This window comes from Notolabrus celidotus, chromosome 2 (assembly GCF_009762535.1).
Source record: "Notolabrus celidotus isolate fNotCel1 chromosome 2, fNotCel1.pri, whole genome shotgun sequence".
Lineage (NCBI taxonomy): Eukaryota > Metazoa > Chordata > Actinopteri > Labriformes > Labridae > Notolabrus > Notolabrus celidotus.
Genome location: NC_048273.1, coordinates 9,483,357 through 9,511,279, shown reverse-complemented (window position 1 = coordinate 9,511,279; position 27,923 = coordinate 9,483,357). Strand labels below are relative to the sequence as shown.

At 40.5% G+C, this 27,923-nt stretch overlaps 1 protein-coding gene across 1 annotated transcript; it reads left to right on the top strand.

The window, feature by feature from the left end:
* Nucleotides 1-3,447: 3,447 nt before the first annotated feature.
* LOC117832299 (protein-glutamine gamma-glutamyltransferase K-like) lies at nucleotides 3,448-27,813 on the top strand. The gene is made up of 14 exons (XM_034711385.1): nucleotides 3,448-3,511; nucleotides 8,015-8,295; nucleotides 8,370-8,561; nucleotides 15,859-16,110; nucleotides 18,055-18,173; nucleotides 20,074-20,181; nucleotides 20,881-21,058; nucleotides 21,144-21,282; nucleotides 22,073-22,265; nucleotides 22,498-22,651; nucleotides 23,785-24,069; nucleotides 26,076-26,236; nucleotides 26,318-26,454; nucleotides 26,552-27,813. The coding sequence occupies exons 2-14, from the start codon at nucleotides 8,016-8,018 to the stop codon at nucleotides 26,688-26,690; spliced, it is 2,337 nt and encodes a 778-aa protein (XP_034567276.1). The 5' UTR covers nucleotides 3,448-3,511; nucleotide 8,015; the 3' UTR covers nucleotides 26,691-27,813.
* The last annotated feature ends 110 nt before the right edge of the window (nucleotides 27,814-27,923 follow it).

Sequence of the window (27,923 nt, the reverse complement as noted above, 5' to 3'; positions counted from 1 at the left end):
TCTGTTTTTAATGCAGTGACTTCCACTACAGAGTCATGTCTGTTTTTAATACAGTGACTTCCACTACAGAGCCATGTCTGTTTTTAATGCAGTGACTTCCACTACAGAGCCATGTCTGTTTTTAATGCAGTAATTTCCACTACAGTCATGTCTGTTTTTAATGCAGTAATTTCCACTACAGTCATGTCTGTTTTTAATGCAGTAATTTCCACTACAGAGTCATGTCTGTTTTTAATGCAGTGACTTCCACTACAGAGTCATGTCTGTTTTTAATGCAGTGACTTCCACTACAGAGCCATGTCTGTTTTTAATGCAGTGACTTCCACTACAGAGTCATGTCTGTTTTTAATGCAGTGACTTCCACTACAGAGCCATGTCTGTTTTTAATGCAGTGACTTCCACTACAGAGCCATGTCTGTTTTTAATGCAGTGACTTCCACTACAGAGCCATGTCTGTTTTTAATGCAGTGACTTCCACTACAGAGTCATGTCTGTTTTTAATAGAGTGACTTCCACTACAGAGCAATATCTGTTTTGAATGCAGTGACTTCCACTACAGAGTCATGTCTGTTTTTAATGCAGTAATTTCCACTACAGTCATGTCTGTTTTTAATGCAGTGACTTCCACTACAGTCATGTCTGTTTTTAATGCAGTGACTTCCACTACAGAGTCATGTCTGTTTTTAATGCAGTGACTTCCACTACAGAGCCATGTCTGTTTTTAATGCAGTGACTTCCACTACAGAGTCATGTCTGTTTTTAATGCAGTGACTTCCACTACAGTCATGTCTGTTTTTAATGCAGTGACTTCCACTACAGAGTCATGTCTGTTTTTAATACAGTGACTTCCACTACAGAGCCATGTCTGTTTTTAATGCAGTGACTTCCACTACAGAGTCATGTCTGTTTTTAATGCAGTAATTTCCACTACAGAGTCATGTCTGTTTTTAATACAGTGACTTCCACTACAGAGCCATGTCTGTTTTTAATGCAGTGACTTCCACTACAGAGTCATGTCTGTTTTTAATGCAGTAATTTCCACTACAGAGTCATGTCTGTTTTTAATACAGTGACTTCCACTACAGAGTCATGTCTGTGTTTAATACAGTGACTTCCACTACAGATTCATGTCTGTTTTTAATACAGTGATTTCCACTACAGAGCCATGTCTGTTTTTAATGCAGTGACTTCCACTACAGAGTCATGTCTGTTTTTAATAGAGTGATTTCCACTACAGAGCCATACAGAGCCATATCTGTTTTGAATGCAGTGACTTCCACTACAGAGTCATGTCTGTTTTTAATGCAGTAATTTCCACTACAGAGTCATGTCTGTTTTGAATGCAGTGCTGCCCGAGGGCCTGAAGTCAAAAGCTGTTTCTTTGCAGGTTTAATGCAGAATTCTGACTCGTACATTAATCTTAAATATGTAAATACAGACATTTTTTTGTTCATTATTAAATTATATTAGTGACTAAATTCTAATGTTAGCGTTTGTTTCATTAGTCATGAAGTATGTTGTTTTACTTGGAACTATGACTAAATATTTCCAGATTTTCTTCTTTTGTAATTCTGATGAAAACAAAACATGATATACCTTTCCTACGTCAGTTAAAAGTCTTCATTGCATCACAGAGATTTATGCCTTGAATCACCACGCTAGCCTGACAGCTACAGTCTACATGGTGCAATAAAACACGGCTGCTCTGTCTGTGTTGTGAAACTCAGTAAAAACCGACTGAACCAGTCCGTGAGGTTAACTGCAAGAATGACCCCGCGCTTTGCTTTCAGACTTTCCACTTCAGCGTGTCGACACACACCTGCTCTCGCGATCAGAGCTCGACGTGATGAAGGTGTTGGCCCTCCCACACAGCGCGAGATCGACCCATCATTTTGACAGATGACATCCAGACGTGTTACATATGTGATAAGATTGATGTGGGCTGAATTCCATTAACCAGGCTCAGCCTCAGGGTCCGGATATCCGTTCACTCTCTTATTACTGTAATTACAGTAATGATACTGGGATTTATTTATTGGCTAGGTATCACACCCTTTGCTATAAAACACTTTGTTAAACATCGTTATGGCCTATTAACCCAAAACATTAAAAAAAGATCGGCTCTAAATTCATAAAAAGATCATTTTTACACACATATTTATACGTTTTTTCATATAAATGTGTGCTTGTGCATCAGAGACACATAATTTTAAAGTGTTATTCCTCAAGGAAACGTTCTTGGACCCGTTTTATTCTCATTATACATTCCTCCACTTATTTACATCATCTCACATCACCATGTCCATTATTGTAAATTGCAGTCTCACCAAAAAACCCTGCACTTCCATCTCTCATCATGTCTCTCTGACATAATTGAATTTATGAGCAGGTTTTTTTTTTAATTAAATGCAGATAAAACTGAAATTTGTTTGTGGTCTAAGATAAGATTTGAATCAATTCATATTAAAATAAGTAGTCAAGTCTATCAATTTAGAAATACTGCAAAAAGCCAAACCTTTTAAAAAAAGGTTAAGTATCACTTTTACTATTATTATTATTATTATTATTATTATTATTATTATTATTATTATTATTATTATTATTATTATATTTTTTACTATTATTATTATTATTATTATTATTATTATTATTATTATTATACTGATATAATATTATATTTAAATATTAATTATTATAATATTTGTTATCATTACTTTCATTATTGTTATAATAATGATTATTATTTATATTATTATCTTTATTATAATAACTAATATTATTATCAATATTACTTTTATCTGTTTTATTTTTATAATACAAATTATTTTTATTATAAGAATAAGAATCAATTTTATTGTTGATGTTAACATTTATTGTTATCATTTTGTTATTATTAATATTATTGTTATCATATCAATATTGTTGTAATTATAATTCATATTATTGTTAATTTTATTATTGTTATCATTATCATTATTATTATTATTATTATTATTATTATTATTATTATTATTATTATTATTACAATATTTATTATATACATATATATTATACAATATTTTACACTTTGTTTTTGCTTCAGCAGAAATTCTCTTAATTTAAAGTGTTGCACACATTTAGCCAACTACACAGACTTAATAATAAATCAGAACAAACAACAACCAGACTTAAACAGTAAATGAGAATCACAAACAGAACACATGTTGCACATATATTAACCCATAAACTGAATTGTTGTTAGTATGAGGGCAGAAAGAGTGACACTTACACACAAAGTTTCCTAATCTGGTTTATCGGCTCACTTCCTCAATGATTCATTTTGCTGGAGGAGAAATATTTGGCATGTTGCTGACAGCAGCAGCAGCAGCAGCAGCAGGAAGGCGTGTCCTCACCCCTTCTATAAGTATTTAAAAGAGGTCTGAACTTGTATCCAGTCAAACACAAAGACTCTGCCAAGCGAAGATTTCCTCCTCCACTCTGCTTTCTCACATTTCTTCTGCCTCTGAACTGAGTGAGTCTGAATCAGCTCTGTCACATTTTCAAATCTGTTATTCTTTTGATTTATCACTTTATGTTGAGTCATTTATTGATGTGTCTCCCGAGCAGCTCCTGGATCAATGAAAGTGATTTATAGTAAAGCAGACTCTTCCTAACAGTATTCAGTGTCGTCCTGTGAGGACAGGATTATTATCAGATGATAGTCTCAGAGTTCACTGTGTCAGCTCTCTCGACTGATTAATCCTGTTTGACTTGATGTTGCTTCCTGAATGGTTTTACATTCTTCACTCCCTGCAGCGTTATGTTATAAAACATATAATTTATTTTTGTGATTGGAGATGTCTGCAGGCAGTCCTCTCTGAATATATGTTATTCATCACACATGACTCGGAGCTAGAGCAACTTTTTCTCTGCTGCTGAATTGAGTGAAGCAAACCAACAAAACAACAACAACAAAACATTTTCATTTATTGGCTCAGGGTTGAGTGGAAGATTGAGAGTTTGAGTGTTGAATCAAAACCTGTGAAAGCTTTTATTTGGATGAGTGGCCCCGGGGCCTCAGGTCATGAGTGGGGTCGAGGGGGGCTCATGGATCAGCACCCTCCTGGAGGACACTTTAAAGGAGAGCACATGTTCAGAGCGCTGCTGGATCATGAGAGCGAACTGAGACCATATAATGTGACTGAATTCTCCAGATCTGTGAGTGCTTCAGTCATGAAGCATGATGGATGCAGACGTCTGCAACATGGAGAGAGAACTATGATCTGAGAGGGCCAGGTCTAATGTACGGAGGGGGAGAGCTGCCAACATGAAAATCTATAATAAACATTTGATAAATAATTGTAAACCAGAAGAACCTGAAGCAATCAGACAATAAACAGGTTTTCACAAAATGATAAAAAAAAAAAAGTCTTCAAAAGCGTAAACCTATGGTAAAGAAATTCAGATTTAATGAGTGCAGGACAAAAGATTTATCTACACATTCTTGCATCGATTAATCTATTCATTTATTCAATTATTATTTTTATTTAATTAGCATGAATTTCAAAATAATGTTTCCTTTCTTTATAAATCTTTTTCCAATAAATTGTGGATTTTATATATATATATATTTAATTAATCAGGGTTGATTTTATCTTGATTTTTATCTTAATAGATAAATTAATGTATCCGTCTTTTTTTAAACCTTTTTTTGTGGGGTCAGACTTCTTTCTGACTGGTTGATTTACTTCAGAGTTCGAGTGTTGAATCAAAACCTGTGAAAGCTTTTATTTGGATGAGTGGGCCCTGGGCGTCATGTCATGAGTGGGGCCGAGGGGGGCTCATGGATCAGCACTCTCCTGGAGGACACTTTAAAGAAGAGCACATGTTCAGAGCACTACTGGATCATGAGAGAACCCTTTTTTGGGGGTCAGCCTTTTTTTCTGATTGGTTGATCTACTTCAGTGTTCAGAGCTGTATTGAAGTGCCTTATCATATCTTCAAAATAAAATCATAAAAATATTTTTTAAAACTCTAAGATGAAATAAATAAGACCCCAATCACATCATTTTGACATTGATTAAAAAAATAAGTAGATAAATACAAGATTTTGTTGCATTTTATGCATTTTTTAAAGTCTAAATTAATGTTTTTAATACTGTATAGGTACATGGAATTTCATAAACCTTAATCAACTTGTTCATGAATGAATTAATCTAGTTTAATATTAGCAGCCTCTGTCCTCAGTAGCTCTGTACCAGGTAACGAGGTGATGAGAATCAGAGGTAATAGCAGGATCTGCAATCTCGTCATCATCACCATAAGGTCACAGAGTTCACACAGAGCTCTCACTGCTGCAGCTTGATGAAGGCCCTGACTCCTCTTCCTCCTCCTCTCCGTGTCTATTTTTGCTGCAAACATTTTATTTTAACAGACTATTGGATGCTGCAGAGAAGTGATTTACTGATCCATGTGGGTGGGTCTGAAACATTTTTAACCAGACTCTAATCTGAACCACATGCAGAGAAACACATCCATGAAGTGTTTGTCCTCATAGTTTGATGGAAGTTATTTTAACTCGAGCAGTTGGAGGGAGCTCGAACCTGAACCCTGACCCTGCCTGCAGTAATCATGCACAGCATACCGAAGCTTCCCAGTTTGCATTTCTGCTCAGTGGTGCTTTTGTTTCTGCAAATGTTTGTGTGACTCCAGCCTTTGTGTCACTTTACAGCTCCTGTGAAGAGTTTTAGCTAAAAAGTGTAAAAAAGATTATTTCTTTGTTCTTATTTTATATTTTTATTATATATATTATATTATATATTTATACAGTATCATTATTTGCTGTTTTTCCTTCAGACTCTATTTGTAAACCGACTCTGGCATTCTGTCACTCCTTGGCTTAAACCGTGCACAGTGAGCTATGTTTAACAGCTGAGATGAGAAACTACATGAACTGCACGTACTGTAGCAGTCTGCATGCTCAGACTGGATTCTTTAATGTTTCTAAAATCTACATTTAGTCAAGTATGACAGTGATTTACATGACTCACAATCCTGAACTGGGTGGAGGCGTTCTCTGGCCCACTAAAGTCTTTAACTGTTTCAACGTTTTGGCTCATGTATAGGAGTGAGCTCATTGTTAAACGGAGTTGCTTCATCAGAGGCAGTTAGTCACCAAATCACCGGAAAGTAAAGGTGTGAGTGGGTTTCTAACATTTCTTGAGTCAGTGAAATCAGAGTGAGGGGAGAACTGAGAACAGCATGGATTTAAAGCATCCCCTCAGGTTCTGCAAGACTCATGAACTATTCGCTGTGACAGCTCACCTGAGAAATCTGACTTCAGTCTCTGCTGCCAAGAGGTTACAAAGCCCAGTGTTTTGATCTGTACAACTTCAGGAGAGTAATTTACTCCACAGAACATTTGTGAATCGGAGCACGTGCTCACCTCTCAGGAAAACCTCCTGACTCATGCGTCAGGTTGTAATTGAGAACCAGTTGGATCCTGCTGGTCGCAGACAGTCAGCTGACTCGCTGCTTGGAAGGAGAATCATTTTATGAGTTACAGCAGCAATATTAGAGGAGGATGGTTATGGCTGTGTGTACTACTTGATCCTGATTAGTCACAACACAATACCATAGTAATTTACTCTTAGGGTTGGAATTACTGCAGTGCTGTAAACACCCTAAATGCTCCATTAACATTCAGTAAAAGGTGCCAAAAACATTCGGTAAACGTACCATAAACTTGCTGTAAAGATAATGTAAACTTATCTTAAACGCGCTATAAACATACTGTAAACAGACCGTAAATATGCTGTAAATATAATGTAAACTTATCTTAAACGTGCTATAAACATACTGTAAACAGACCGTAAATATGCTGTAAATATAATGTAAACTTATCTTAAACGTGCTATAAACATACTGTAAACGTGCTGTAAACATAATGTAAACATACTATTGACATGCTGTGAACATATCGTAAACATACTGTAAACCTGCTGTAAACATACTGTAAATGTGCTGTAAACATAACGTAAACATGCTGTAAACATACTGTAAACATGCTGTAAACATACCGTAAACGTGCTGTAAACATACTGTAAACGTGCTGTAAACATACCGTAAATGTGCTGTAAACATATCGCAAACGTACTGTAAACATACTGTAAACGTGCTGTAAATACACGTAAATGTGCTGTAAACATACGGTAAACTTGCTGTAAACATACCGTAAACATACGGTAAACGTGCTGTAAACATACCGTAAACATACGGTAAACGTGCTGTAAACATACCGTAAACATACTGTAAACGTGCCCTAAACATACCATGAACCTACTGTACACATACCGTAAACTTTCTGTAAACATACCATTAAATACTGTAAACATACCGTAAGCATACTGTAAATGTGCTGTAAACATACCACAAACCTGCTGTACACATACTGTACACATACTGTAAACATACCTCAAACGTACTGTACACATACCGTAAACGTGCCGTAAACATACCGTAAACATTGCAAACTCAGGATGCTGAGTCAATTGTTGTTTGAGTCTAACGACAGCACTGTCTGACGTCTGCAATAACTCAAAAAGAGTTTCAGCAATCATCGTCCGTCCTCGTGGAAGTCTTATTTAAGCAGACTCTCATTCTAAAACTCTGCACTGGGTTTGTGTTCCTGCTTCAAACTGACAAAGCTGAACATTACATTCACACGCTCACAAAGGACTCGATTAAAAACGTCTACCTCTCACAAAGTGAAACACGTTGTTGTGTCGAAGCCATAATGGGACTGTCAGCAGCCTACATCACAGTGGTGTGGTGATAAGAAGGATTCAGGGCTTTTTATTCCTCAAACAGGGTCACTGGAAGACGGATCGACTTCAGTCGGAGTTTGATTATGCGACATTTTGGGTTGTGTAGAGCACTTTGCAGCGACTGAAGACTTAGAGTTATCTTCTAGTGAACTGTTGCATCATGGGTTGCAAAGCTCAACATCTCCTCATTGTGCTCCCTCTCTCCTCAGGATGCCTGTAGACACCACACGTTCGATCAGAGACCGGTCTGCCGTGGGTCGCTTTCCGTCCGTCACTCTCGGGTTTGGAGATGACACGGACGAAGAGTTGGAGAAGGAAGAACCTGAGGAGGAGGACGTTAAAGACAATGCATGTCAGCGTTGGTTGCGTAAAGTCTGCCCGTGCTGCTGTCCTAAAGCAAGGGATGAAGATGTCACAGAAACTTTGGTCACAACCGTAGATGACAAGGACGAAGGAGAGAAACCGGCGTCTGACGAAAAACCACTGAACGGTAAGTGAAGCCTCTGAATGCTCACACGTTGATTAATCCTACAAACACATGACATGTTTGTTTTCTTCTTAAAGAACTCCTCCTGAACGTGCGATCGATCAACCTCATGAAAAGTAAAACAGAGGCAAACCGCAAAGAGCACCACACGGATCTGTACCAGAGTGAGAACTTCATCATCCGCAGAGGACAGACCTTCCAGATGTGGATCACATTATCGAGACCGTTCGACCCGAACACAGACAAGCTTCACCTGGAGCTGAAAACAGGTGAGTCAGAGTCATCAGTGTATCTTCAGACGACAACCTGCAGGTGATTAATAAGAGTTATACCTTCTGTTTCCTCAGTTTGGAGATGTTTTATATTTTGTACCATCAAATGAGGAGCAACAAAGTCTAACCCAGCATGAGCTCCGGAGTGCAGGTCCCATGTGACTTAACTTCCTGACTTATCACCAAAAAAACAAACAAAAAAAAAAAGACAAATATTGCAAAATACTTCTGGTTGGTTGGAGCACAAATAATTGTGTTCCACACAAAGACAGCCGACTCCAGAGTAGAGTAGAAAGAGCAGTCTTGCAGTTTTTGTGCAGCTTCACAACTCTTTCCAGAACCATCTGCTCTCACCACGTGGAGTTTGGTCGTACTGTAGTTGAGCTCAGCTTCTACTGTCATCCAGGATGAGGATGTTGAGATCCTCTCCGATTATAAATACCTGAGAAACATTATTGATGACTCACTGCAGCTGTTTGTAAAAAGGAAAGATGGACTCGTTCCAGGTGTGGGATGTTCTAAAGACTTATCAGTGCTTTAGACAGTCTTTCCTCACTTATTGCACTGTGGCTTGGTTTGGTTGTCTCTCAGTGTCTATTATTAGGCTGGCAGAGCTTGTTGAAGTAGCAGGTGAGGTGATCAAGGTGCAACAAACCAAGCTGCATGATATTCACCATAAGTGTGTGGATAAAGAAACGCTAGACTCCCAGGAGTTTGATCTCCTTCCCTCTGACCGTTGTTTCAGAACACCCAGAACAAAAACGAGACGTGCCAAAACTTAATTTATCCCAGTTACAAGATTAAAGGGATATTTCAGTATTTTGAAGTGGGGTCGTATGAGTTACGCATCATTGTACCAGCAAAAATGGAAGTCTCTCAGCTCAGTCCTTTTAATGAGAAACAGCAGCAAGCTAGGCAACAGCTTTCTGCAGATGGGGCCAAATCTCTCACGTAATGTAAACATTTAACTTCTAAAAAGTGAAGAAAGCGGCAACAAACTTCATCGTTTAGCACGGCAGTGGACGCTGCAGACTGCAGTCCTGCTGGTATATCTTAATTCCCAATGGTCCAGTAGCGCTGTTGTTACAAAGTCTGACTTGACAGGAATAGTTTTCTCGTTTCGTAGACGTTAGCTTGCAGTTTACACACCCGCACCACCGGGTAACTCAGGATCTCTCCTTTGCATTGAGTCGCCATTTCCTCCTTAAACTCTGGTTCATAAAGGTGTCCACATTAAACGGCGTGTCGTCAGCGCTGTGAGTGAGTGTTTAATTGTGCACTTTTATTATTAATGTCTACTTTTATTAATGTGATCTTGTCTTCTAATTGTTGCTTATCTTACTTTTCCTCTGCGCACCTCTTTACCTGACTCATTGATGCACTCACTGCTTTCTAACCACCTCCATGTAGTAATTCTTTATCTTCTCTTGAGTGTGTTGTGTGTATTTTGGATAATAATAATAATGAACTTGAACAGTTTTAATATTCAACACACTGTATATTTGTGATTATTCCCGTCTTCATTTTGTCTGAGTGAGGAAAGACGACGCACCAGCAGGACTGTTTGGAGCCTCGCCGTGTTAATTTGGTGGCTCGTGTGTGAGCAGTGTATGGATGAGATGGATTTATAGGAAGATAGAGAGGGAGCAGATTAGAGGGAGAGATTTTTTGGTTACTATTGCTATGGGAACAGCCCTGGTTGCTAAGCTCCTCGGCCCTGCTCTTACTAAAAACCAGCTCCAATTCACAGCATCAAGTTCGCCTGAACAACTGTCACAGCCTCAGCAGCCACCTGTTTACCCATAGTTCATCTGTGCTGCCTCTGCCACTGTAAGACAAATATAGATCCTGTAATTACAGCAGTGTGTGATAACCAGCGGAGCCTGAAGATAATAATTACTACGTGTCTGTAACAGAATGGCTGCGTGCATCAATCAGGGAGGAAAATCTGACCCTGTGTCTAATACTGAGGAAACATGCACGGCTCAATGAATGGAGGCTTTTATGCAGAAGAAGTAAATGAGATTATTACACTTGGTGAGGAGAGAGGACACTAATGCAGGAATAACTTTAATGTGTAAACAAAAGGGGAAAAAATAAAGAGCTTATTTTGACTCAGAGTCCAAACAGAAAACATATTAAAAGGAAAAACAAGATCCAACAGAAGAGGCAGGAACCATAACATCGCAAAATCATCATGCTGTTGAAATATCTCACTACGGTTAATTTAAGCTACACTGATCTAACAAAGGCAGATTTTAACCTCCCTATTTAAAGATATCACAAGAAAAAAAGTAAGGACTAACCTTAGAGATTTCTGGAGTCCCTGAGCTCCCTTGTCTCGTAGGTTCCTCTGGATCTCTGCCATACACAGCCTGCTGCTGTGGACATGCAAGTTTGCGAGTGGCAAGGACAAACTTCCTTTAACAGGCAGAAACCTCCAGCAGGACCAGACTCATGTTAGACACACATCTGCTGAGACCGTGTTGGAGAGAGGGATAGAGGGAGACGAAGAGAGAGAGAGAGAGATGATAGTGGTGAGACGGATAGTAGTAGTTGTAGCAGCAGGAGTCTGGCACGTCCACAGCAGCACAGATCCAGAGGAACATACGAGACAAGGGAGCTCAGGGACTCAAGGAAGGTCTATGGTTAGTAACTTTAATCGGACAGGGAGAGTTAAAGTAAGAGACAGGCAGACAGAGGAGAGAGAGGGAAAGACAGGATCCCAGTGTATCAGTCTAAGCATAGCTAAGAGCTGGTCCAAGCCTGATCCAGCTCTAACTATAAGCTTTATCAAAAAGGAAAGTTAGAAGCTTACTCTTAAAAGTAGAGAGGGTGTCTGCCTCCCGGACCCTGACTGGTAGATGATTCCAAATGACAACACAAATAAGCTGTTGGCTTTGGTGTCAGCAAAGCAACAACAACAACAGCAACAAAAACAACAATATATAAAAACTGGTCATGAATAATCACTCAGTCCGTCTGTCACAGCAGAAATAAGCAGGAGGACGACAGCAGCAGCACATGGAGCCAGCTTTAGTCCTCTGAAAATCCCTCCACCACTCCAGACATGATGGATATTACATTTTAAAACACAAATAACAACAAAGAGATGTTTTCTGCTGGAGTCTCAGTTCAAGCAGAGTACAACAGAGTGCTGCACTCAGTCCAAAGACTGTACCCTGAGCTAATCACAGCCCAATCTGAAACACTGCTGTTCTTTATAATTCGAGGAGAAGGCAGCAATGCCTCAGAGCTCAAACTCAGAGAGGCTGCAATTTTCACAACACCTCAAAGATTGAAAGTGTGCAGAAGATTGAACGGCAAGTTGACAATTTAGTTGTTGTGAGCGTCTCACCTGGTGCTGTTTCTCCTCCTCTGAGGGTGAAGATGAAAGTCCCTGATGTCAGTGGTATCAGGAGGGTTTTTCACAGCGGGGAGTCACTCAACACAATCTGCCTCAGAAATGTTGTAAATATTTTGACTTCTGAGTAAGAGGGGAGCTCAGTGAGGGATGGATAGTTACACATTTAGGGAAATGTATGTGTTTGCATCGTGCTTTACATCTGTTCAGCAGTAGTTACAGTCAGCAGCATCTTATCGTAGCATAGCAAGCATGCTGTGTTTCTGCAGCCTGTCTGGGCTAAAGCTTATCCTGCCAGGGTTAGGCTGCACGCTCTACTTCCCCTACTCACCTGTTTTCATGAGGAAAGAGAAGAGATCAACAGTTATCTCTTGACTCTGCTTTGGTCTGCAACTGATTATTCCTCCTGATCCAGATCCACTGACTCATTTAACCACTGACATGTTTATGTTTATGTTTATTTATTTGCACAATTAAAGAAAAATACACACAAAAAAAGAGCAAAGATCAATAATATACTGTGCAAGAAGAGGCAGAAAACTCAGTGAGCTTATTTGAAGACTCCACCCAAATAGTGTTCTAATATCAAAAATGAATTTAAAAATACTAAATTGACACCATAGACTGTATAAAATATGGAGGTAGTATCCGTGACGTCACCCATCTGTTTCTGAAGAGCTGTTTTGAGACCAATCGTCGGTGGGAGCCATATTGCTTCTGTCGAGCCAGTGTGACGTAAAGAGGCGGAGTTTGAGCCTCCTAGCCAACAGCTGCAGTGTTCCAGCAGGCAGCTGTGCCTCTCATTGGAAGACTAGTAATCTCAATATCTTCAAAACTACCACGTAAAAAAAAAAATCACCCCCCTCACAGTGAGAGCACATTGAGAAATGAGCTATCCAGACTACACTCGTCTTTTGTACCAGGCTGTAAACATGTTTATTTCTGCTGTAAAGATCGTCTTTTTCCCATTCATGTGTATGTGACTTCCGGTACTTTCGGAGCCAGCCTCAAGTGGATCCTCGATGAACTGGGGCTTTTAACACTTCTGCGTTGGACTCATATTTTTAGACCGGAGGTTGCCGCTTGATCGACACACATAAAGACAATAGTTGATACTAAAAGACATTTCTTTTACCGTCTTTAACCAACTGTCCCAGTTCGTCCAGTAGTGACATTTTTGATTGTAGGTTCCTCATTTCACGTTTGCAGAACAAATTATTATTTTGAAAATTGACCAAAATCACTTTGTCTCTTAACTCTGTCTTTTTGTCAAATGGGACTAAAGAAAGACTAAACCTGTATTTTTAGCAGAACAGAGAGAACAGTTTTTTTGGGAAAACTTTTTGAATGAGCAGAGGTTCGTCATGGGGGACGGGCAAACTGACATTATTTTGATATTTCTGATTGTGATTCAGTAGGAAAGAAAAAGGCGTTTGCTTTATTGCCTGGTCTGGCACTCTATCTCCATGATCCAGTGTTTCTGATTCATTCATTTCTTTGTAAGGGGATAAAGGCTTTTACACACTTACAAGCCTTTTGTCATCCTGAAATCGCAGCACGGTGACTCGGTTCTGTTAAGACTTTTGTAAACACAGCAAACAAAGACATGCTCACACCCACAGAGGACGGAGGATCACAGCCAGGGAGGGGTGACGATTTCCACACTCCGAGCTCAAACTGCAGGAGTTTCGTTCTCATCAACCTCTCCCAAGCTAAACAAAGAGAATATCTGGTTTGGGTCCTGAGCCAGTCTGAGGTTTGGCAGAGATTATGTGTTTGTCACAGTATGGAGTGGATCCAGCTGTAGAGGGACACACATGCAGATGGATACAGGCATACAGGCACCATGACTTGATTTTACAAAAGAGAGTTCTCAGGCAGGTTCTGGCAGGTCGGGGAACAGGTCTAATACAGGTAGATATCAAGCAGGGCTGATAAGTGGAGTGGTGACTGATGAAGGGAAAGTCTGCCAGGATTAAACTCTATTTACCCTCTCCTGAGAAAATGTTGAACCTGTTGGTCTTTAGTTTCCAGCATAAGAAGTTTTCTGAACGGTGGTCCACAAGTGCAGACGATCAAACGCTGCAAATGCTTAATAGATGCAAATTTATAAACACATGCAAAAGTGTAAGAATAACACTTTAACACAACCACAAACCCTGCGAATCCAGACTTCACAGCAGAAGTCCTCCACCAGGCCTGTAGCAGGACTTCATTACTGAAAGGATAGATAAGAACACGAGACTTTACATTTATTGATTTATTGTTATGATTTCCTGACTTCCTGGAACGCATCACAAATGATGGATCCCACCGTCAGGGTGGGAAGCAGGTGTTCTAGAATTCTGAGATGAAAGACAGAATTCTAGAACAATTCTGTATTTCGTCTAGAAATTCTAGAATTCTGAGAAAAAGACTGAACCTTCCGTGAAGAAGGTCAGACCTAAAAAAAAACATCAGTGTCTCTAATCCTTTCATAAACCTCCATACAACAAACAAACATTGTAAAAGTAGTTTTCCTCTCCTCTTGAGGACAGACCTGACAAAGCTTTTTTACTTTCAGCTACAACTATCATGTAACTACAGATTCTGATTCAGAAACATGTTGAATCTGGATCTCAGGGTCTGGATTTTAGTCTGAGAAGGGTTCTGGTCTCTGTCTGTAGTCTGAATAGTATTGACCAATCAGGTGTCAGCAGGAAAAAACAGTCTGTTTGGAGAGCAAAGTGTTCTAGAATTTTGACATCAAAGACAGAGTTCCAGAACAGGTCTGTCTTTTATGTCAGATTTCTGAGAACAAATGGAACATTCCGTGAAGAAGGTCAGAGCTAAAAGAAACATCAGTGTCTCTAATCCTCTTTCATAGACCTCCATTCAACAAACAAACATTGTAAAAGTAGTTTTCTTCTCCTCTTGAGGAAAGACCTGACAAAGCTTGACTTTTGACTTTTGACTAATCTGCATCATGATGTTGTTATTTCAGCAAACTTAAGACCCGTTCATTTCAAGAACATCACAAGAACATCAGTTTCTGTTTCATGTTCATACCGCTGAAGGAAGCCAGAGTGAAGCCTCTGTGGAACGCACTGTTTACAGTGAAACTGAGACTCGACACAAACAGATGAATGAGCTCTCTTCCCTCATGAACACAGGGTCGCTCCTGATGTTGTTAACTGGACTGTAAATACTGTAGCGTACATACAGGACATTATGGCTGCAGGTTTATCACTAACAGGTGATTGCATTTGAAATACAGTGAAGCTGGTGACCGTTCAAAGAGGCATCATCAGACATTAGCAGATGGGATCAAAGATTGGCTATGAAGCAATCTGGGAGCACATCTGACACAGATCGAGCTTTTTATTCATCAACAGATCTGATTTCATTTCAGTGCACCTAAAAACTTGACGTCATCGTCAAGTTTTCATTTTCACCTCCTACGATGTGAGTCAGGCTGTGAACAATGACTGCTGCACACAAAAGAAAGTCTTGGCCTGGAAACCTCTCTTGTGATGATCATTATAACCGCTGGTTACACAATGGCTGCTAACAGAGTATGTCGATTCTGAAGAGATGAGTTTCTTTCATAGACACTAAGACAGACGCTGAGTTTGGATGGTTTCCCTCTCATTTATTCTTCTTTATGCTGAGGGAGCACAGGCACAACAGTTTCCTTCAACATCAGACGCTAAAAGCTGCCAAAGATTCATTCTAGAGTACAGCTGCACAGACATGCAGTGAGTGTGTGTGTGTGTGTGTGTGTGTGTGTGTATGTTTGGTTTCTATGTACTCAAACATCCTCCAGGTGAGTGAGGTTGGAATGCAGGTGTGGCAGGTGTTTGCTTCACTTTGGGCTCTGCCTGAACAACAGGAGCTTTAACCCGCTGTGTGTTCCTCATGTGTGATCAGTGTGTCCTGTCATGCTCGCAGGCTCTCTGCCAACTGTTGCAAAGGGAACCCACGTCATCATCCCGCTGGTGGAGGATCTGGAGGATGGTCGATGGGAGGCTGCGGTGGTGAAGAAAGACGACAAAAAGATCAAGCTGTCGGTGAACTCTCCGCCCACAGCGCTCATCGGTCGATATCAACTCAAAGTGGAGACGAGCTGTCCAAGCGGCCAGGCCATCTCCACGCACGACCCAGCAAATGACATCTGGATGCTGTTCAACCCCTGGTGTGAAGGTAAACTGAACCAAAAACCCTTTCACACATGAGCTCCTGACTCAGCCTGCACACATGCACCTCACAGCAAGAGGATCTGTGTCAGACGTGCTCTCAAAACTTGAAATACTCCATATTTCAGGGAATAGCATGCAAGAGGAGGTGATATGCTCCTTAATTGTTCCTTAATATAACCATAACTAATTTCACAACAACAATAGGAAACATAATAGAAATGAGGTGTGCATTGAAGAGTGTTAAGCAGAGAAACTCCACCAAGCGTGATTCACGTCACTGATCAGTCACTCACTGTGAGAGCTCCAGAAAACTCACTAAGGATGGGCTGCAGACACTAAAACTCCAAGAAATGCTCAACATTAGCCCCCGCTGTCTGCTACGTATCAAGGTCCACTTCACAAAACATGTTTCTATAATAATATTCAAGTGCAAACACGCCCATTAAGTTCTGCAGCTCCATGCAGTTTGCTCTTGTTTTGCGAGATGAGCTGTCAGCATCTTCTCTCTCTGCTGCACAAAGCTGAGCTGCGCGCTCTCATCCTGACTGAGCAGAAGTCTGTCCCCCTAAAGACGATGAGCTGAGTCAGTAGAGGACACTTTTTATCAGTTCATGGTGGATTTGATTCATGACAGATGTGACTCAGACTGTATTGTTAACAAAGCTTTTTTTCTCAGCTAGAGCAGCTCGATCAAAACACGTCCAGCGTAAAAACTCCGTCTCAGCACATACGGAAAGCTGTGCCCACATGTCCCAGGGTTGAATCTTGGATTGCAGCTACCTGACTGATTTAACTGCTTATTATGTCCAAAGCAATATTAAAGTACACATATGGTATCACTACATCAGCTCCCACCAACTCTCAAAAGAGGATTAAAATGTCGCTCTAGCTGTGCGTAGCTGTTAAAGCCAGCCTTTGTGAGTCGGTCGTTTTTGCAGTGAGGTTCATTACCATAGAAGGGGCCAATTTTGCACAATGTCACATTAAAATCTGAGCAAACAGCCCTGATGCACAGGGACACTACCTGTTCTGCAGCACAGATTGTTGTGCATTTAACCCTTTGCTGCACTCAGGTTTAGGAGGAGTAAAAGCAGCACAGTCCTTTAGAGAGTCCGGTCCTTTGTGTGTACACAGACTTCAGTTTATTTGCACCAGACAGAGAAAACAAATCTGGACTATCTTTTTATGAAAGCTGGCAGCCGTTACAGATCGCTCTCATTCGCTGTGTGAAGCAACTTAACTCGCAGAATGAGACGATCCCATGAGGCCCTGAAGGCGTGATTGGTCGTTTGTGAAACACTTTTTCTAAATTCTGTTTTTTTTTTTTTTTTCAAATTAAAGAAAACTCTTTAACTTCTGGTGTTCTGTCTTTAAGCTCATGTCTTCTTAAACTGAAGCTTTGATGATGTTTGTATGTGAGCCTCAGTGTTGAGATAAGCTGAATTTGTTCCCGTCTGTCAGACAGGCTGGTTACTCTTAATCCTAGCTAACAGGCTTTAGCTTGTGTTTAACTGATTGCAGGGAGATGAGAGCGATGTCGATCACCTTTAACTCTTTTTTTTGTAAAGCATCTCCAACTATCCCTCTGAGCAAACGCCACAAAAGAAACAAATGAGACATCCACATCATCTCTTAATGGTCGTGTGCTGTGTCATCCATCAGACCTTCATCAGCCTGAAAGCTTTTTATCCCAACAAGGCTGCATTAGCGTCCACCTCCTTCTCTGCAAACATGTTCATAAGACACAGAAGTGCTGGAATAATGAGCATCAATATTTTGATGAATACCTGAACGCCTACAGCAGTGCTGTGTTTTAAAACGCTCTGTTTGCAGCTCGGAGGAACGAAACACAAACTGCAGACACAACATGTGCACTAGACCAAAAACTACATCATTAACAGAGGGTGAGATGTGTTTTCACTTTAATGTCGCTCTGATTTGTCCTCAGATGACACAGTCTTCATGGACTCTGAGGAGGAGCGGCAGGAGTACGTCCTGAACGACATCGGACGAATGTACTACGGCACGCAGGACCAGATCGGGGTGCGGACGTGGAACTACGGACAGGTAAAGATGCAACAAGTAACATTAGTTTTCTGACAAATGTAGCGCCCCCTCTGGCCCTTTAATACATCTCACCACTTAAGCTAGCACACAAGACGACTTTTAGATCTTCACCGATTTTAAAACCTTTGGAGAGCACACACACGAGGACAATCCTCTAAACACACAGTTCCGGATGACTCTTTAAGACCGCTACTCCACACACTCAATGTTTGTGGTCACGATTTCACAGACAGGAGATCTCACAGGAGCTCACATGATTAAATGTGACTTCAGAAGATAAATAAACCCAGAGGACGATAGCCATCGTCAGCCAGCTGTGTGTTCTGTCACGCAGAAAGAAAAAATGGAGAATATGATTTCAGAAAAAAAAAAAGGTTTGTATTTGCGTTAACTGCCATGTTTGTGAGCTGTAAAAGAATGTTTGCAGAGTCTGCTCCTCTCATTGTTTTTTTGTGAATATTCTGTTGAAGCCTCCCCGGCCTGTAATCGTAAAAATCAACATGTTTCATATTCATGACTCCAAATCGGAGCATCTCCAACTTGGTTTGGAGCAGTAAGATAATGGTATTGACATCACACACTTGAAGATTATTTCGACAAATAATCGGCTGCACCGTGCCTAGAACCAGGTCACAATCTGGGGCCTGATTTGCCATCCCCAACGACCGTCGGGGATGGCAAATCAGGCCCCAGATCAGTGGCCGGTTTGTATCCCATCCGTCATAGCACCAGATCTGATTTCTGGTTTCTATTCTAGTAAATGTGTTAACTTCCACTGGATCCGCTCTGTTGCGTTCCAGCTGCGTCTCTGGTCCGGCAGGTCGAAGCTCTCAGCATCAGATACACAAGACTTCTATTTTTGCTGGATGCCGGAGCATGATGCGTCAACCTCAACAGAGCAGATGGAGCGGGACAGGAAGTCAGGCACCAAAACAAAATAAAAGCATCTGGATATCTTTCAGAGTAAAACACTCTGTGTTATCACCAGATCAAATTTCCCTTAACTACAACAACAAACCATCATGATGAGCGGAGCCAGGCCTGGAGTCAACAGGTCAGAGGTTTTCAGAGGACCAGAAAGACAACATGGATGAGGAGAGGAGGAGGACAATCCTTGATTCAGTAATTACCGCGGGAAAACCTCGGTTACATGACTCCAGCTGTCCGGCGGTCCTGCTCCGTGCTGCGTTCTGAAAACTGGGGCTGGACCACATCAGATCAGAGACCGTACACGTATCTGGTGGAAGTCCGATGTTATTGTGTCTTTAACTTTTCTATTGGTGCTGAATTTTGTCAGAAGATTAGAAACAGACTGGAAAGAGAAACGGTTGGAGGCCAGGCGGGACAAGCCGTGTGTGTGTGTGTGTGTGTGTGTGTGTGTGTGTGTGTGTGTGTGTGTGTGTGTGTGTGTGTGTGTGTGTGTAAAGAGAGGGAAGCTGTCTGTGTAGTGTGAGCAGAACTCAACATGAACAAATTTAAGTAATTAAATGAAAACACATTTTACTAAGTTAAGTTATAGCAAAGGACAGTTCATTTATTAGCTAACAAAATAATACATTTATAGATAACCTGATACTTTCAGTATTGGTAATACCCCCCGGTCGCCCCCGGCACATCATCACTCTGAAAGACACACTGGCATCAAACTGAGTTCACAGAAATAATGAATCCTCGTGCTGAGAGTGTGTTTGGTTTTTTTTTTGTGCATCACTCAGAGACCTCAGTTTTTATTTCAGTCTGTTTTATGAGCTATAAAAACTCCTCACTCAAGCTTTAATCTGACTCTGATCAGGTTTCAGCAGAAGTTTAATGGGAACATCAGAGAGGGCATTTCAGCACGTGTTGTGTAGTGACCACACCAAGCGGTTAAAGCTGAACGTGTTTTCTCTTCTGATTTCAGTTTGATGACAGGATCCTTGACGCCTGCATCTTCATCCTGGAGGAGAGTAAGACTCCTCCGTCCGGTTGGGGAGACCCGGTTAGCGTGGTGCGAGTCATTTCAGCCATGGTGAGGTTCTCTTTCACTGACCTTCATATTTCCCTTAGGATGCTCTGGTCTTTCTTTCTTTCTTTCTTTCTTTCTTTCTTTCTTTCTTTCTTTCTTTCTTTCTTTCTTTCTTTCTTTCTTTCTTTCTTTCTTTCTCCTTCATTTGAGTCTCATGGTGAATACAAATCTCTCTTAAAGAGAGTCGTTGCACTGACATTCAGCCTCACATAGACTCAAAGACAAGACACAGTTTAGTCTGAAACAGAAGTGGAGGGGAAATTACAGTGAAGCATAAATGACACATACATTAAAATTCAAGCACTCACAGTGAGATGTATTTGCATCCGAGGCACGAAATGATTTGAATGAGAAACGAGCTCTTTAAGATTTGAGTGACTCTGCAGCTGAAACTAAGAAGAAGCAGCAGGTTTCACAAGCAACTTTTCTCCAGCGCAGCGGGAACTGTTTGGATAAATTAGTCCTGGACTTGAAAGCAGACTCATTATTTATGAAATCTCAATAATACTCGACTCCTGATTCAACAAAGGTTAAAATATGAAGCAATCATATAGAAAGTTCAGCTCAGTGGAAGCACCTGTCATCCTGAAAACAACGTCTTGAGGTTTCGTCTGATGGAGTCTTTAGTATCCTGTCAGAGCGTTGAAGATAAATGTAGACAAGATATTTCTGCACACAGCCTCACCGTCTTCGTTCCTCCAGGTGAACTCCCGTGACGACAACGGCGTCTTGGAGGGGAACTGGTCTGGAGACTATTCACTTGGAACCAGTCCCACAGTGTGGAGCGGGAGTGTGGAAATCCTGCATGAACACTATCAGAACAAGGGGGCAGCTGTTAAATACGGGCAGTGCTGGATCTTTGCCGGTGTCGTCACTACAGGTCAGAGAGAGTTTACCTGCAGGTGTGACAGGTGTGTGTGTCACAGATTACTGGTACTTAACTTCTCTCTCTCTTCTTCTCTCAGTTTTACGTTGTTTAGGGATCCCCAGTCGAACGGTGACCAACTACAGCTCAGCTCACGACACTGACGTCTCTCTGACCACAGACGTTTACCTTGATGAGAACATGGATCCTTTAGAGCACTTCAACACAGACTCCATCTGGTGCGTGCTGCTTTTTTATACAAAGATCAAGCTGTCAAAAAAAGAGCCCATCCTGTGCTTCAGTACTGGACTGGTTCTGGTTTCCGATTGTAGTATGTTTGCAGTCTAGTCTAGAGTAGTATCGACCAATCAGGTGTCAGCAAGAAAAAGAGTCCGTATGGAGAGCAAAAGCAGGTGTTTTAGAATTCTGAGATCAAACACAGAATTCTAGAACAGTTCTATCTTTGATCTCGGAATTCTAGAATTCTGAGGAAAAATGGAACATTCCGTGAAGAAGGTCAGACCTTAAAAAAAAAACCATCAGTGTCTCTTATCCTCTTTGATAGACCTCCATTCAACAAACAAACATTGTAAAAGTAGTTTTCTTCTCCTCTTGAGGACAGACGTGACAAAGCTTTTTACTTTCAGCTACAACTAACCTGTAACAGATTCTGATTCAGATACATGTTGAATCTGGATCTCAGGGTCTGGACTTTAGTCTGAGAAGGGTTCTGGTCTCTGTCTGTAGTCTGAGTAGTATCCACCAATCAGGTGTCAGCAGGAGACAGCAGTCTGAGAACAAATGGAACATTCCGTGAAGAAGGTCAGAGCTAAAAAAAAAAAAACACCAGTGTCTCTAATCTTCTTTCATAGACCTCCATTTATCAAACAAACATTGTAAAAGTAGTTTTCTTCTCGTCTTGATGGTCTGAAGGTTCTGAGGTTGTTGTGGAGTGTGTTGATTCAGAAGGACCCTCAGATGTGTTACTCTCGAGGTCATAAAATCTGACCTTTGTGTATCTTCCTGCAGGAACTTCCACGTCTGGAACGACTGCTGGATGGCTCGACCCGACTTACCTGCGGGTAACGGAGGCTGGCAGGCTGTGGACGCCACGCCTCAGGAGACCAGCCAGGGGACCTTCCGCTGTGGCCCCGCCTCCCTCGCTGCTATCCGTAACGGTCAGGTGTTCCTCAAACACGACGCTCCGTTTGTCTTTGCTGAGGTTTGTGGATTTTTCACTTCAAGAGAACACTTTCTCTCAGAGATAACAAACTCGACCTCCAGGAGTGAACATCTGAGCTCCACTCGTCATTTTATGTCGAAAGATTTTATGTGTGCGGTGTTTTAATAATGAGCCATATGGAGTACATCAAAAACAGCATGATGCTTCCCATCTGTTCAGAGCTTCAATGTCATCCTCCTCTCTCTTTCTCTCTCTTTTCTTCTTCATGAAGGTGAACAGTGATAAGATTTACTGGCAGAGGAACACAGAAGGGACCTTCAGTATGATCTACAGCGAGAAGAAGACGGTGGGCCACTTTATCAGCACCAAAGCTGTCGGCTCTGATGAGCGCATGGACATCACACACCTCTACAAACACCCTGAAGGTAAACAGACAAAGAGATGCTCACCGTGAGAGGAGTTTTTAATCATAGGCCCTTTATTTTTAAACATATTATGGGATGTAAATGACTCAAAGGAACCAAAGGTTTTGATCTGCATCAGTACCCACACTCAGAACAGTCATTTGAAAAGAAAACAGAGAAGCAGGAGTTGCTGATCGACCTCTGCCTCAACCTTTCAGTTTATTTCTGTTGTTTTATTTTGTTGTTGACAGTTTTTCAAGATTATATACAGTATTACTTTGACTAACAATGACACAACAAAAAATAAATCCAAGCAACAATAGACAAACAACTCTTGTATTTCTTAAGGTTGGAAAAAACTGTTTGTCAATGAAGCAAAAGGGTGGCTCTAAAAAGATGAATATACAATGTAGATCACTGGAGGTGCTGATCTACTTCTGCCTCATCCTTTAAATTTGTTTCTGTTGTTTTATTTTGTTGTTGAAATTAGTTTGTGAAGATTAAAAAAAAAACTAACTATGACACAACAAAGAACAGATCCAAGCAGCTGTAGACAGAACACTCCTGTGTTCATTAAGACATAATTATTGTTTTTGTAAATGGCGTCTGGTGGCTTTAGAGAGAGTGATGTAAAAGCTGTTCCCTCGCTAAAACCTGTAACAACAGAGCAACACAGGAGTTGCTGATCTACCGCTGCCCAAGTCAGTTAGTAAGTTTGTTTTTTTGTTTGTTTGTTTGTGTAATTTTGTGATTTTGGTGATTAAATAATAACTCTGATTTGTAAAAAAAAAAACCTTACAAATCAGTCCAGGCAGAACAACAACTCCTGTGTTCTCTGAAGTAAGATAACAGTGTCTTTCAGCAGTCTGGTGGCTTTAAAGAAAGTGATGTAACAGATGTTACTGGTTAAAAAAAAGAGGGTCTTACTCTCTTAAAAAGTTCCGTCTCTGTTGGGATCCTTTCTGTAGTTTGATAAGAACAATTTTATTCTGTCAATAACGAGTACAAAAACTTTTACTGGACATTATTTGAGTGTAACGTTATAAAAAAACAGAATATCCCTTTAACATCAGTCCTATGTACTCACCTGATGGAATTAGACCACCAGTCAAAAGCAGTTTCATCATAACGTTCGTACCGTGTCATACTCACAGGTTCAGAGCAGGAACGTATTGCGGTGGAGACGGCGTGCAGCTACGGCTCCAAAGCAGAGGCGTTCTCCCCGCCCACGGCTCAGGATGTCTCCGTGGAGGTGACGATGGACGGAGAGGGACCGGTAATGGGAAAAGATGCAGAGCTGACCATCGTGTTCAAAAACAGCAGCTCGGAGGAGCGAAAGGTGATGGTGCACAGCCAGGTGGCGGTCATGTACTACACCGGAGTCCACAAGGCCACGGTCAGGAAGGACAACACGGACGTGGACCTGCTGCCCAATGAAGGTGAGAGGACAGACTCAATCCGACAGAACTGCCAAGAACAGTAAAACAAAAGAATCCCTTTAAACTCAGTTTAAAGACTAAAACAAAAATAAAGGATCCCAATATGAAATGCTTAGAAATGAATTGAAAGAATTACAAAAAGATTTGATAAAGATAAAAAAAAGAAATACAAATAATTTCAAAATAATAATTACAAAATCAAATGAAATCAAACCAAAAAATCTTATTCAGATAAATATCAGGAAAAAAAATATTTAAAGCAGTAATAATAGAATGGAATAATGTAAAATAAATGAAATAAGATCGTATAAATATCAGGAATACAAAAATTATAGAACAAAATAATATAATATCAATATATAATATATAATAAATATCAGAAAAATGTTTTAAATAAAATTGAAACAATAAAATAAGATAATGTAAATACCAGAAACAAATAGAATAAATACAATTTAATTACATTTTATTTAATGATGTGAAAAATATTGGTGATAAAGGCCAGGGCTTAAAAAAGTGAGAGACATCCCTCTTCCTAAAAAGTCTGTGTACTATCAGATGATTTTTTTTTTTAAGTTATATTTTTGCCTTTTTGCCTTTATTTTGTAGGACAGCTGAAGAGAGACAGGAAATGTGGGGAGTAGTGAGTGGGGGAAGACATGCAGGAAATGGTCAACCGGCGGGGAATCGAACCGGCGACCCCTGCAACGAGGACTGTAGCCTCTGTATGTGGGGCGCTTAGACCGCTGGGCCACCATCAGATGATTTTAATGTTACAAAAGGTGTTTGATGCTTCCTTAAAGCTCCAGTGAGGAACTTTAATGTGTTTTGGTTTTGCGCCCTCCTGTGGACATCTTATGCCTCTGCAGATTTTTCTCTGTGTGCCCTCTCACCCTGCTGTCTTTCAACAACAAATTTAACATTCCTCAAAAATCTTTTTAGAGCATTTAAAAATAATATATCGTCTTTAATAGTCGTCTTTGTTTCAGTGGCTCAAATAAAGGCTTCAGTATTAGATTCAGTCTGTTTGATATCCAGGATTAAACCCCTTATAGGAGCTTTAAAGGCACAGTAACAAAATACCTACTAATGACAGTTATCAACCAACATGTTGCTCTTCTCAGTTTAGAAGAAGCATGCACATCATCGTATTTAAGCAGGACGTCACTTATACAGTGACAGCTTCCTTTTAAATTAAACCAAAACCCAACAAACAGCACAGACTTCTATTTAAAACTTTAAAACTGGCCCAGTCGTAGCTGTCTGAGCTGTTGTACTTACGTATGTGCTCCAGATACAGAGTGCTGAGGTCAACATGACAGATGCTCCTGAAAGTCCCAGGATCCAGGATGAACCAGAGGTTACCACTGCAGAAAGTATGACCCACATATGATGAAACCTTTGCCAAATATTCAAATATCTTAACTGGAGCACGTCTCATCTCTGAAATGGGACCAGTTTGATGTAGTTCAGAGATATTTCAGATATGACTGATGCCACATGTGTCACATTTCTTATATCAGCTCAGTGATGTTAAGCTTCAACGACAAAGACTGATGATATTTCATACTAATTTTCTGCTCAATATTTGTTCTCAATAAATCTCTAGATTTGACCCAGATTCTTGCAAGAATAAATAGAAAAAAAACCTCTGGTTTGTTGGAGTTTAAGCATCATGTGATTGAGCTTCCACTGTGGAAGAACTGCTCAGACACACAAAACTTTGAAGTCTTCGTATGTGACTTTCAAAACAAGATGAGGGTGATGTCCCAACCTTTATGTGCTCTTATTTAATGTGTTTTGATGTATTTATTTTAAATCCATGTTTGCTTTTTATTGATATAATGTTCTTCGTCTTGCACATCCGTTGTTTTAGATGTGCTTTAAACTTTGACTTGACCTTACAGACAGGCCACACACAAGCTAATTACTAAATCACTAAAATGACTCAGATGTGATATATTTTTGCAGAGCAATATTAGAAAAGGTTTCATTTCCCTCAACAGAAAAGTCCTTAGAGTGGACCCTGGAGTACAAAGACTACAAAGATCAGCTGATAGACCAGGCGGCCCTGATGCTGACCCTGGCAGGCCGGGTCAAAGAGACCCAGCAGGTCCTCGCCACGCAGTTCAGCTTCAGGCTCAGAACGCCTAATCTGGTCGTGAAGGTGAGACGGATGGTTCCTCTGGAATTTCATACCTTTCAGATTATTCAGACTTCAGGTTTCACTCAGTTCTTCTCTCTGCAGCCAATCGGGAAGGCTGTGGTCGGGGAGAAGATGGCAGCAGAGATTTCATTCACCAACCCACTACCTCAGGTGCTGAAATCCGTCATAGTTCACGTGGAGGGACTCGGACTTCTCGCGGCTCGAAAGATTCATTACGGGTGAGAAAGGGAACTTTCTATCGCACTGTGACTTCCTCACACCTGTCTTTATTCCTCTTTGTGTGATGTTTTCTGTCATTTCCTGTCCTCCCCTCAGAGATATCGGCAGCCGGGCATCCGTGACTCTGACGGAGCACTTCGTCCCCTCGCTGCCCGGGCCGAGGAAATTACTGGCGTCTCTGGACTGTAAGCAGCTCACTCAGGTTCACGGAGTGGCCAACATCACGGTGGAGTAACAGAGCGGTTTAACCAGAGGAGCTGATCATGGACTCTCCGTAGGACTCTGGGCCTGTTTTCGTGTCAGTTTTATGTAAAGTTTGTGTTTATAAACTGAGCACAGACGTACACAGATCAGAAAGATGTTCTGTTTTCATCTCAGAGAAGAAAGTCTTACATCACACTTTACATCTTAATGCTGGAGACGTTAAGACGACTCACCGGGCTCAGACGTTCAGAGGTTTTATTAAACCAAATAATCTGGAGCCACGTTTGTTGGCTTTCAAACATCAGAAAACCTAGTTCATGTTTGTTAATTTTCTTTAGATGTTAAGTGGATTAGATCTACCTGATCCAGTCTGATTCCATAAACCTTATCACTCTGAAACCGTCCCTTTTATTATCTCAAATTTTTAATTTGAGTGTTATTTTTTGGGGCGTTTTTATCTGTTATAAAGGAGAGCGTAGAGAACAAGGAAAGACCTGCAGTTAAGCGTTGAGACCGTGACTGGAAAGTTGGAAAGACTAAACTCTGGCCGCTGTACATGGGGCGCACTCTCTGAAACTGCTGAGACAAACCATCCATTATCAATAAACTATCTTATCAGTTTACTTCTGAATATCTGAACCCCTGTGTGTTAGAGAAAGAGGATCAAAAAGAAACTTCTGTAAAGACCTGCTTTAATACAAGCATTTGTTTAATATTTATAAATACAACATATTTATTTTTTCATTGTAAAGAACAAGAATCATATTTAAATGTTTTTGTATGATGAAAATAAAAAAGTCCTCATGGTGGTGATGTGTGTTTGTGCTTGGATGTTTGGTTGTCATGGATTCACAGAGGCTGTCCTAGTTACAGTGGCCATGTTTGAAGTCCAACAACAATCGAATGAGAATGTGTTCTGAAGATAAATGCTCTCAGCAGGTGACAGTTATTGTTGTTGTTGTCTCTCAGGTGTTTCATTCTCTTTTTATGTCAGTCTGTTTCTAAAGCCTCCGTGCCATTATTCTGTCTCCATCCCTGCCTTAATGTCTGTTCAAGGAAAATATTAAAATGATTACTACTTTTATATTATAATAGATGGAAACATTAGTTCAAAAAGAAAAATACATAAAAATGCTGAGATTCAAAGTGTAAAATCAAACAGATCAAATAAATGTTCCTCAAACATGGTTTCTGTCATTATAGTTAGTTCTTCTCATGCTGATTTATGTCTCAGTATTCATGTTTCTGTTTGCTTTGAATTAGT